The following is a 12,461-nucleotide window of genomic DNA, read 5'->3' as shown; positions in this document are numbered from 1 at the left end:
TTATGACTTATTTTTATTTAAAATAATGTACTATAGAGGCACCTGGGTGGATCAGCTGGTTGAGCATCCAACTTCAGTTCAGGTCATGATGTCACGGTTCATGGGTTCGAGCCCCACACTGGGCTCTGGGGTGACAGTGTACAGCGTGCTTAGGATTCTCTGTCCCATTCTCTGTGTGCCTCCCCTACTTGTGTGCTCTCTCTCTCTCTTTCTCTAAAATAAATAAACATTAAAAAATTTTAAATAACATACTATAATTCTATTATGCTACAATATAATCTACTATAATGTAATAGAAAAATGTTTCAGGAAAAAAATCATGACAGATCTGCAAGATTTTAACAAATATAGATTCCGCAGTGGAGGGACAACACACGACAGCCTTGTGAGCGTCCTCTCTCAGCACAGAGCCTGGCTCTCTCTCCCCTGTGGCCCAGCCTTCCTGTCCCAGTTGAACAACTGGAGGTGAGGTCAGTGACCTGAGGCTCACAGACCCTGACAGATGTGGTGTAAACCCGGTTGGACCTGCCCTGCAGTCGTGGTGTTTCCTGTGTCATCAAGTCAGGCTATTTAGTCCTGAGAAGAGTGTTTTTTTAGAGAGAAAATGGAAGATGGCAGCGTAGGAGGACACTGGGCTCACCGAGTCCTGCTGACCACTTAGATTCCACCCACATCTGCCTAAATAACCCAGAAAACTGCCAGAAGACTAGCAGAATGGACTCTCCGGAGCCAAGCATAGACGAGAGGCCCACAGAAGAGGGGCCCCTCCTGAAGCGGACCACCGAAGGCAAAGTGAGCTGAGTCTGCTCCTCCTGCCTCTGTGCACCTTGTGGATCCACCCCGGCTAATACGCCAGATCCCATCGAAGCAGTACCACAAGCCTGGTAGTGTGCAAGTAGCCCAGACAGAGGCCACACCACTCCACAGTGAGTCCTGCCCCTGGGAGAGGGGAAGATAAGGTACACACCAGTCTGACTGTGGCCCCAGCAGTGGGCTGGGGGGCAGACATCAGGTCTGACTGTGGCCCCGCCCACCAATGCAAGTTACTCCAGACAGCACAGAGGAAGAGACCTGCAGTTCCTCGCCACTCCAGGGACTATCCAAAATGATGAGACAGAGGAATTCTCCTCAAAAGAAACTCCAGGAAGTAGCGACAGCTAATGAATTGATCAAAAATGATTTAAGCAATGTAACATAAAATGAATTTAAAATAATAGTCATAAAATTAATAGCTGGGCTTGAAAAAAGTATAGAGGACAGCAGAGAAGCTATTACTACAGAGATCAAGGGATTAAGAAACAGTCAGGAGGAGCTAAAAAATGCTATAAATGACCTGCAAAATAAAATGGAGGTGACCACAGCTTGGATTGAAGAGGCAGAGGAGAGAATAGGTGAATTAGAAGATAAAATTATGGAAAAAGAGGAAACTGAGAAAAAGAGAGAGAAAAAAATCCAAGAGTATGAGGGGAGAATTAGAGAAATAAGTGACAAATTAAATGTAATAACATATGCATAATTGGGATTCCAGAGGAGGAAGAGAGAGGGAAAGGTCCTGAAGGTGTACTTGAAATCATAGCTGAGAACTTCCCTGATCTGGGGAAGGAAAAAGGCATTGAAATCCAAGAGGCACAGAGAACTCCCTTCAGACATAACTTGAATCGATCTTCTGCACGACATATCATAGTCAAACTGGCAAAATACAAGGATAAAGAGAATATTCAGAAAGCAGCTAGGGATAAGCATGCTATAACATATAAAGGGAGACTGATAAGACTAGTGATGGATTTATCTACTGAAACTTGGCAGGCCAGAAAGGAATGGCAGGAAATCTTCAATGTGATGAACAGAAAAAATATGCAGCTGAGAATCCTTTATCCAGCAAGTCTATCATTTAGGATAGAAGGAGAGATAAAGGTCTTCCCAAACAAACAAAAACTGAAGGAATTCGTCACCACTAAACAAGCCCTACAAGAGATTCTAAGGGGGATCCTGTGAGACAAGGTACCAGAGGCATCACTACAAGCATGAAACCTACAGACATCACAATGACTCTAAACCCACATCTTTCTATAATAACACTGAATGTAAATAGATTAAATGCTCCAACCAAAAGACATAGGGTATCAGAATGGATAAAAAAACAAGACCCATCTATTTGCCGTCTACAAGAGATTAATTTTAGACCTGAGGACACCTTCAACTTGAAAGTGAGGGGATGGAGAACTATCTATCATGCTACTGGAAGTCAAAAGAAAGCTGGAGTAGCCATACTTATATCAGAGAAATTAGACTTTAAATTAAAGGCTGTAACAAGAGATGAAGAAGGGCATTATATAATAATCACAGGGTCTATCCATCAGGAAGAGCTAACAATTATAAATGTCTATGCGCTGAATACCGGAGCCCCCAAATATATAAAACAATTACTCGTAAACATAAGCAACCTTATTGATAAGAACGTGGTATGCAGGGGACTTTAGTACCCCACTTACAACAATGGATAGATCATTTAGACACAGGATCAATAAAGAAACAAAGGCCCTGAATGATACATTGGAACAGATGGACTTGACAGATATATTTAGAACTCTGCATCCCAAAGCAACAGCATATACTTTCTTCTCGAGTGCACATGGAACCTTCTCCAAGAGAGATCACATACTGGGTCACAAAACAGTCCTTCATAAGTATACAAGAATTGAGATCATACCATGCACACTTTCAGACCACATTGCTATGAAACTTGAAATCAACCACAGGAAAAAGTCTGGAAAACCTCCAAAAGCATGGAGGTTAAAGAACACCCTACTAAAGAATGAATGGGTCAACCAGGCAATTAGAGAAGAAATTAAGAAATATATGGAAACAAATGAAAATGAAAATACAGCAATCCAAACGCTTTGGGATGCAGCGAAGGCAGTCTTGAGAGGAAAATACATTGCAGTCCAGGCCTATCTCAAGAAACAAGAAAAATCCCAAATACAAAATCTAACAGCACACCTAAAGGAAATAGAAGCAGAATGGCAAAAGACACCCCAAACCCAGCAGAGGAAGAGAAATAATAGAGATCAGAGCAGAAATAAGCAATACAGAATCTAAAAAAAACTGTAGAGCAGATCAATGAAACCAACAGTTGGTTTTTTGAAAAAATAAACAAAATTGATGAACCTCTAGCCAGGCTTCTCAAAAAGAAAAGGGAGATGACCCAAATAGATACAATCATGAATGAAAATGGAATTATTACAACCAATCCCTCAGAAATACAAGCAATTATCAGGGAATACTATGAAAAATTATATGCCAACAAACTGGACAACCTGGAAGAAATGGACAAATTCCTAAGCACCCACACACTTCCAAAACTCAATCAGGAAGAAATAGAAGCTTGAACAGACCCATAACCAGCAAAGAAATTGAATCAGTTATCAAAAATCTCACAACAAATAAGAGTCTAGGACCAGATGGCTTCCCAGGGGAGTTCTACCAGACATTTAAAGCAGAAATAATACCTATCCTTCTCAAGCTATTCCAAAAAATAGAAAGGGAAGGGAAACTTCAAGACTCATTCTATGAAGCCAGAATTACTTTGATTCCTAAACCAGACAGAGACCCAGTAAAAAAAGAGAACTACCGGCCAATATCCCTGATGAAGATGGATGCAAAAATTCTCAATAAGATACTAGCAAAACGAATTCAACAGCATATAAAAAGAATTATTCACCATGATCAAGTGGGTTTCATTCCCGGGCTGCAGGGCTGGTTCAACCATTCACAAATCAATCAATGTGATACATCACATTAATGAAAGAAAAGATAAGAACCATATGATCCTGTCAATCAATGCAGAGAAAGAATTTGACAAAATTCAGCATCCTTTCTTAATAAAAACCCTTGAGAAAGTTGGGATAGAAGGAACATACTTAAACATCATAAAAGCCATTTATGAAAAGCCCACAGCTAACATCATCCTCACTGGGGAAAAACTGAGAGCTTTTCCCCTGAGATCAGGAACACGACAGGGATGTCCACTCTCACCGCTGTTGTTTAACATAGTGTTGGAAGTTCTAGCATCAGCAATCAGACAACAAAAGGAAATCAAAGGCATCAAAATTGGCAAAGATGAAGTTAAGCTTTCACTTTTTGCAGATGACATGGTATTATACATGGAAAATCCAATAGACTCCACCACAAGTCTTCCAGAACTGATACATGAATTCAGCAAAGTTGCAGGATACAAAATCAATGTACAGAAATCAGTTGAATTCTTATACACTAATAATGAAGCAACAGAAAGACAAATAAAGAAACTGATCCCATTCACAATTGCACCAAGAAGCATAAAATACCTAGGAATAAACCTAACCAAAGATGTCAAAGATCTGTATGCTGAAAACTATAGATAGCTTATGAAGGTAATTGAACAAGATATAAAGAAATGGAAAAACATTCCATGCTCATGGGTTGGAAGAATAAATATTGTCAAAATGTCAATACTACCCAAAGCTATCTACACATTCAATGCAATCCCAGTCAAAATTGCACCAGCATTCTTCTCGAAGCTAGAACAAGCAATCCTAAAATTTGTATGGAACCACAAAAGGCCCCGAATAGCCAAGGTAATTTTGAAGAAGAAGACCAAAGCAGGAGGCATTACAATCCCAGACTTTAGCCTCTGCTGCAAAGCTGTAATCATCAAGACAGCATGGTATTGGCACAAAAACAGACACATAGACCAATGGAATAGAATAGAAACCCCAGAACTAGACCCACAAAAGTATGGCCAATTAATCTTTGACAAAGCAGGAAAGAATATCCAATGGAAAAAAGACAGTCTCTAACGAATGGTGCCGGGAGAACTGGACGGCAACATGCAGAAGAATGAAACTAGACCACTTTCTTACACCATTCCCAAAAACAAACTCAAAATGGATAAAGGACCATTTTGAATGTGAGACAGGAAACCATCAAAACCCTAGAGGAGAAAGCAGGAAAAAACCACTCTGACCTCAGCCACAGCAACTTCTTACTTGACACATCCCCAAGGGCAAGGGAATTAAAAGCAAAAATGAACTATTGGGACCTCATGAAGATAAAAAGCTTCTGCACAGCAAAGGAAATAATCAACAAAACTAAAAGGCAACCAACGGAATAGGAAAAGATATTTGCAAATGACATATTGGACAAAGGGCTAGTATCCAAAATCTGTAAAGAGCTCACCAAACTCCACACCCGAAAAACAAATAATCCAGTGAAGAAATGGGCAGAAAACATGAATAGACACTTCTCTAAAGAAGACATCCTGATGGCCAACAGGCACATGAAAAAATGCTCAACGTCGCTCCTCATCAGGGAAATACAAATCAAAACCACACTCAGATATCACCTCAGGCCAGTCAGAGTGGCTAAAATGAACAAATCAGGAGACTGGATGAGGATGTGGAGAAACGGGAACCCTCTTGCACTGTTGGTGGGAATGCAAACTGGTGCAGCAGCTCTGGAAAACTGTGGAGATTCCTCAAAAAATTAAAAATAGACCTACCCTATGACCCAGCAGTAGCACTGCTAGGAATTTACCCAAGGGGTACAAGAGTGCTGATGCATAGGGGCACTTGTACCCCAGTGTTTATAGCAGCACTCTCAATAATAGTCAAATTATGGAAAGAGCCTAAATGTCCCATCAACTGACGAATGGATAAAGAAATTGTGGTTTATATACACAATGGAATACTCTGTGGCAATGAGAATGAATGAAATATGTCCCTTTGTAGCAACGTGGATGGAACTGGAGAGTGTTATGTTAAGTGAAATAATTCATACAGAGAAAGGCAGATACCATATGCTTTCACTCTATAGGATCCTGAGAAACTCAACAGAAGTCTATGGGGGAGGGGGAAAAAAAAAGAGGTTAGAGAGGGAGAGAGCCAAAGCATAAGAGACTCTTAAAAACAGAATAAACTGAGGGTTGATGGGGGGTGGGAGGGAGGGGAGGGTGGGTATTGAGGAGGGCACCTTCTGGGATGAGCACTGGGTATTGTATGGAAACCAATTTGACAATAAATTTCATATTAAAAAAAACAAATATAATACAAAGGTCTAGGATAAATGAACAATATTTATTAATAAACACATATGACATATTCCTAGATGGGAAGATTAAATATCAAATACTTGCATATTTTCTCAAAGTTAATAAGTTTAATATAACTTTCATCAAAGTATAGTCCTTTTAGAAGTATCAAATAATTACAAAATCTTAAGAAAAAGCACATGGATAAGAATATAAATAGTATTTTATTTATTTAAAAAAATTTTTTAACGTTCATTCATTTTTGAGAGATAGAGACAGAGTGCGAGTGGGGGAGGGGCAGAGAGAGAGGGAGACACAGAATCCAAAGCAGGCTCCAGGCTCTGAGCTGTCAGCACAGGGCCCAACGCGGGGCTCAAACCCACGAACTGTGAGATCATGACCTGAGCCAAAGTCGGATGCTCAACTGACTGAGCCACCCAGGCACCCCTATAAATAGTATTTTAAAAAAGAAAATTAGCAAGGGAGTGGTGGAGGCCTACCTGAAACTATAAAATATTTAAATAGCAGTATTACAAAGACCAGGGTCCTGGTGCAGATGTTAGGAGGCCTGAAAGCAAACAAAATTCATACATATTCACAGCTTGCTATATATATATATTCATCTATCTAGTTGTCCACATGATATGATGCAGATGTCAGCTATGATCAATATCCAACATCAGGGCACTAGGGCCATAGGCTTAATAAATTTAGGTAAGATACATGTAGATTTACACAGATATGTATGATAAGGTATAGATTTACACTGATATGTGTGATAAGGCAAACTTTCTAAGTAAATGACTAAGAAAAGATTCTTTAGCGAGACAACTGGGTACCTCTTTTTTTTTTTTTAATGTTTGTTTATTTAGTTTTGAGAGAGGTGGGGAGGAAGGGACAGAGAATCCCAAGTAGGCTCCGCACTGTCAGTATAGAGCTGGATGTGGGGCTCAAACTCACCAACCATGAGGTCGTGACGTGAGCTGAAACCAAGAGTCGGACACTCAACCGACTGAGCCACCCAGGTGTCCCCTGGGTAACTCTTCAGCAACAAAATTAAGCGAAGTGTTTAATCCATTTACCAAACAAACTCTCAGTTTGACGCAATTTGACTAATATAGATAGACATAACAAGATAAATCACAGAGGTAGATAAGCTTGGAAATGTAAAAGTTTTAAATCTTTGACAAAAAAAGATTTTAAGACCTTAAGCATACAAAAATATATTCACATCAACTATGACAAAACAGCATAATGTAAAAACTAGATTAAGATATCATTTAAATTTGTAAAAAATGCTTAAGGATAACAAGCTATAGACAAACCACTTGCAGAAAAGAAATTACAACTAATAAAAGATATAAACAATAAAGGAAAAAATGTTCATACTTTTTAATGATCAAATGCAAATAAAGCCATTGTTTAAAAAAATTTTTTTTAATGTTTATTTATTTTTGAGAGAAATAGAGAGAAACAGAGTGTGAGCAGGGGATGGGTAGACAGAAGAGGGAGAAACAGAATCCAAAGCAGGCTCTAGGCCCTGAGCTGTCAGCACAGAGCCTGATGCAGGGCTCCAACCCACAAACCTGAGATCATGACCTGGGCCGAAGTCAGACTCTTAACGGACTGAGCCACCCAGGGGCCCCTGAATAAAGCCATCCTTAAAGTAACAGTTTATACCTAGAAATGTAATAACATTTCTTAAATGATGGAATTTCTTGCTGGTAGGTTTCTGTGACATTAATATGCATTGTTATTGGTATTATGAATTATAAATTCTGTGTCATTTCTGGAAGACAATTGGGAAATATTCAGTAAGGGTCAAAAACATGAATACAAACTTTTATTTATTTATTTTTCTAATTCATCTATGGGGGGGATTGATTTGTTACAAGAATTTGACCTTATGCAGTTGCCGAAGCAGGTTATACAGTCTCTATTAAGACTACTGACTTTTCATAAGCCGTTGGAGCTTGAGGAGGAGGCAGCCAGGAAGGGAAGATGTAGGTAAAGTGGGGGAAGAGCAAGAACAATCTGGAACCACCAGTAATGAGCTGGAGCCCATGGGTATGAACTGAAACCCATGTATGTAATTGCTTCTGACCTTGATGGTATTCACTAGGCCCAGTGGCCTTCTTGTCCTTTTACCTTTATACTAAATGCCTCTTTTACCTAAGTTAATTTAAATTGAGTTCTGATACATGCAACAGAGTATTAATTATATACTATATATATAAATACATAAATAAAATTCATGTGTAAGAAAAATGGGAGGAGGAAAAAGGAGGCAAGTATATAGAAACACAACACTAAATTCAGAAAAAGCCAAGTTACTTCAAATGTGAATTGATAAATGAATTTAAAAAATTATTTCTAAGGACAGCTGGGTGGCTCAGTTGGTTAAGGGTCCAACTCTTGTTTTCAGCTCAGGTCATGATCTCATGGTTGTGAGATTGAGCCCCGTGTCGGGCTCTGTGCTGTGTGGAGCCTGCTTAAGATTCTCTCTCTCTCTCTCTCTCTCTCTCTCTCTCTATCTCTCTCTGCCCCTCCCCTGCTCATTCTCTCTCTTTAAAAAAAAAAAAAAGGTTTCCATGATGGGTTGAGAAATGATCTACCTCACTTCTGAGAAGAGGCTGTAAGGTTGCTGCTTCTCACAAGAAGGAAGGAATCCTAGGCTGACAGATACTTGAAGAGAGAATCCAGATCTGTGAGTGCAAGCCATAACTTCTTATGGATGGAAATATTTGACAATTCACTCACTAACTTCTCCAACAAACATTTATTGAACACTTACCTATAGGAGGTGCTTCTCTAGGTTCTGAGATACAGCAGGAAAAAGCCAACCAAACAAAAAAAGTATCCCCACCTTGGTGGAGCTTGTATTCCAAAGGGGAAGGAATTTACAATGAATGGTTGTCAGGTGGTTGACTGAAGGAAAAAGCAAAGGGGGAGCTCAGCATTTGTGCATGGAGTGGTTGTATTAAGATGTGGTTGGAGAGAGCCTTGCTGAGAAGGTGACATTTGAGTGGACAATAAGGAGGGAATGAGGTCTGACCCATGCAGATATCTATGGGTCAAGTGTTCCTGGCAGAGGGCTAGGTTAGGGGCTCCATTCATGGTCTGGTCTCTTCTCTTTCAGGCAAATGAAGCAGATGCTGTGACTGTCGAAGGAGGTTTGGTGTTTGAGGCAGGCCTGCTCCCCTTTGACCTGAAGCCCATTGTGGCAGAATTCTTTGGGTCAAAAGATGGTGCGTTCTCCCTGGGGTCCCAGGTGTCTGGTCTGACACTGCAGCCATGGGGGGAGGCAGGGTCTCTGTCAGCCTGTAGGGAACAGAGTTGCTGGAGCTCTTTGGATTGAAGGAGTCTGTCATCTATGCTGACCTACGAGGGCTAGAATGTTGACTCTCCCTGGGAAATTGTGAACTGTATGCATCCTGATCGAAATGCCCTTGGTAATGCTGGATAAGAGGGGACAGTGCTGTCCAGAGTCCATCACTTACCCAGTGGGGTTGCACCATTGAGTGGCCCTTCTCTGGAGACACACCGATCTGGACAGCCTCTTCGCTGTGCTAATTCCCCTGCAGTTGCTACAGAACATGGATCTGTGAATGATGTGAGGAGAGATTTGGGGGGAGTTGAAGAATAAGGCTTTGCCTCCTCCCATATTTGTCCATAACTGTCATCAGTGGGTACATGAGCACAGCCTACCTCAATCTGTGTCCAACTTTCAGGGCTCTGTCAAAATCCCGGGGTTACCCCTGCATCCTTCCTCTCACACCTTTACCATTGTGTCTGGGCTGCAGGCAAAGAAACAGAGAAAGAAGAAAAGCCTTTGGGGAGAAACAGTAACATCACAATGACTGGGAGCTGAAGGTCTCCCTAAGAATGCCCTGCAGGCCCTGTAGTAGCCGGTGGCCCCAACCCGATGTCTCCACTGGCTACAAGGGGCTGGCTTAAAGGAGCTAGTGTTCATTGCCCTGAAAATGGACTCCACCCCCCCCACACTCCTATTAATCAAAGGCCAATTTTTTTCTTTTTTTACCTGTTCACCAGGAGATGGTGCAGGTCCTAAGATTTCCTGAAGTTGCCCATTGCACACACTCTGGAAGATTAGTTAGCAATAATGTGGTGTCTTCCTTTGGTCCTCCTTTCACTCTTTTCCTTTGCAGATCCACAAACCTACCATTATGCTGTAGCTGTGGTGAAGAAGGACAGCGACTTCCAGCTGAACCAGCTCCGAGGCAAGAAGTCTTGCCACACGGGCCTAGGATGGTCTGCTGGGTGGAACATCCCCATTGGGGTACTTCTTCCTTCTGACTCCATTGAAAAAGGTAGGCTTGCTAGGGCTGGGTGCCCTCAGGCAGGACTCCTACGCCAGTCACCCACATAGATTGTGTTGGGGCCATATAATCACTATCAGGCACTGAGTTTCATGAACTACAAGGTGAGGAGAGGACAGCCTGATTTAAATGTGACTAGCTGGGTTTGCTGCACCAGCAACCCTCGGGAACTGGCAGCTGAGTCTTCTCTCGGCAAAGGTCCCTTGGTCTCTGAGCTTCTGAAAGCCCCACATTCATTGTAACCCCAGCAGTTTGGCTTGACAAGGGCCATCCCTGGGGCTCATGAGAAAGGGGAACTCCCTTCCAGCTTCCCAGGAAGGCTTATAGTCACACCACCGGCAGTCAGGCCTCAGTGCCTGGGGTGAGGGTTTGGGATGGGGGCAACAAGCGAGGAGCAGACTGGAGCCAAGAATTTTTTATGTCCTTTTTGTTCAGTTATGATGAGCCAAGGGAGTCTAGGGTGCCTCGTTAGCCTTTGAAAGACGATGGGCAAATATTTCTGTGCTTTTGATCCCTGCCAACTCTGCAGCATCCATGTTTTGCCCGTGATAGAAACAAGGGGCTTTTGGGGTCAGATGGAGTGCCAAAGCCTGGGCCATAGCTCTGGCCCTGTTTGCCCTTTCTTGGGGTCTCTTTTGCCTCCATGTCTGACACTGCTGGACATCTGTCTGAAAAGTTATGACTGTTGGCCTACCCCCTACCAACCACCAGGCAAATTATCCCAACCCTCTCCCATGGATTCCTGGAACTACCATCAACTACCATAGCTCCTGGATCCAAAGGGGAGAGGGGTGGGTGGGACCATGTCCTGAGGTAAGAAAGGGCAATTGGAGCTCCTGCAGTGTCTAGAGTTCTGTCTGCCACAGCTAGAGCCTCCATGGTGGTGAGTTAACAAGGTGAGCGGTCCCTTGGTTCAGTGTAGGTAGGTGGCTCTCTGCAGTGGACATGCTAGGGACCCCAGGCCCACACATTGGTGTGATGTCTGAACACATGGGGACCCTGGGGCATCCACTTCTTTGGCTATGGGCACTGTTGGCCACCTCTGGACATCTGCTTCCTTAGGACAGTCTTGGGAAGTATGTACAGCCTCATGGGATCTCACAGAGGGCCACTCACTCACACACATACACAACCCAGAGGCCCCCAGCCAGTTCATGCCCTGAGGTCCATATGTCTGTGTTGAGCAGCCACAGCAGAAATGGCCGAGTTCTTCTCCGGCAGCTGTGTCCCCTGTGCGAACAGGACAGCGTTCCCCAGACTGTGTCAACTGTGTGTGGGGAAAGGGACAGACAAGTGTGCCTGCTCCTTCCAGGAACCGTACTTCGGCTACTCAGGTGCCTTCAAGTGAGTGGGGCCCTCCTGCTTCTCCTCACCCTGATGATGGGGAAACTAAGGCACAGGGAATAGACAGGGCCTGCTCAGACCACCTAGAGTGTCAGTGTGAAACCCAGGGTCCTGAGTGCCTCCCATGGCCCACCCTTACTCCTAACCATCCTGAGGAGCAGCCTTCTGTGTGGGAGCCCCTCTCTGCCCCCCAGGGAGCCTGTGTGCTCCCTCCTGGACCAGGGAGGGCTTGGGGAACAGACCTATCTCTAGGTCTCTGGGATCCACACACACAGGCTTGGGCTTCCAGCTGGGCCAAAGGCCAAGACCTCCCAGCTTGCTTATTTCTGGCAGAGCATCTCCTTGTGTCAGGGACATGTGCTCGCCTATCCCCACCTCCCTCTCAGCCCTCTGTAGGCACCTTTCCATGTCTGTAAGAGAAATGGCTACTGGTCAAAACCAGAACAAAACTGGCTGGGAATCCAAGGCTATCCTGAGTTTTTATCCTCCATGTATCGGGCTTTATTAAAAAAAACAAAAAATCAATCACTTTAGGCTGCCTTTGAAGGGGAAAGTGCGGGTCCTTCCTTCACACCATCCCTCCCTAGAATCACCTGGGTTGTGGCTTACAGAGCTCCTGCCTACTTTAGACCCGGGTTGGCTGTGGAGGTTCAAAAGCCCCTCAGACAGGGCCATTGCCTCTGTGAGGACACACTGAAGTCCGGGAAACT

General features: G+C 43.1%; 1 protein-coding gene across 1 annotated transcript in view; it reads left to right on the top strand.

Moving 5' to 3' along the window:
- LOC123611546 (inhibitor of carbonic anhydrase-like) overlaps window positions 1-12,461 on the top strand; it is a 56,650-nt gene that overhangs the window by 19,091 nt on the left and 25,098 nt on the right. Inside the window, exons 3-5 of the mRNA XM_045503593.1 lie at window positions 9,207-9,315; window positions 10,237-10,398; window positions 11,595-11,751. Of these exons, the coding sequence (XP_045359549.1) occupies window positions 9,207-9,315; window positions 10,237-10,398; window positions 11,595-11,751 (428 nt within the window). The remainder of the gene's footprint in view (window positions 1-9,206; window positions 9,316-10,236; window positions 10,399-11,594; window positions 11,752-12,461) is intronic.

The sequence above is a fragment of the Leopardus geoffroyi genome, chromosome C2 (genome assembly GCF_018350155.1).
Source record: "Leopardus geoffroyi isolate Oge1 chromosome C2, O.geoffroyi_Oge1_pat1.0, whole genome shotgun sequence".
Taxonomy (NCBI): Eukaryota; Metazoa; Chordata; class Mammalia; order Carnivora; family Felidae; genus Leopardus; species Leopardus geoffroyi.
Note: the sequence above shows the minus strand (reverse complement) of the source record. Positions and strands in the feature narration are given on the sequence as shown.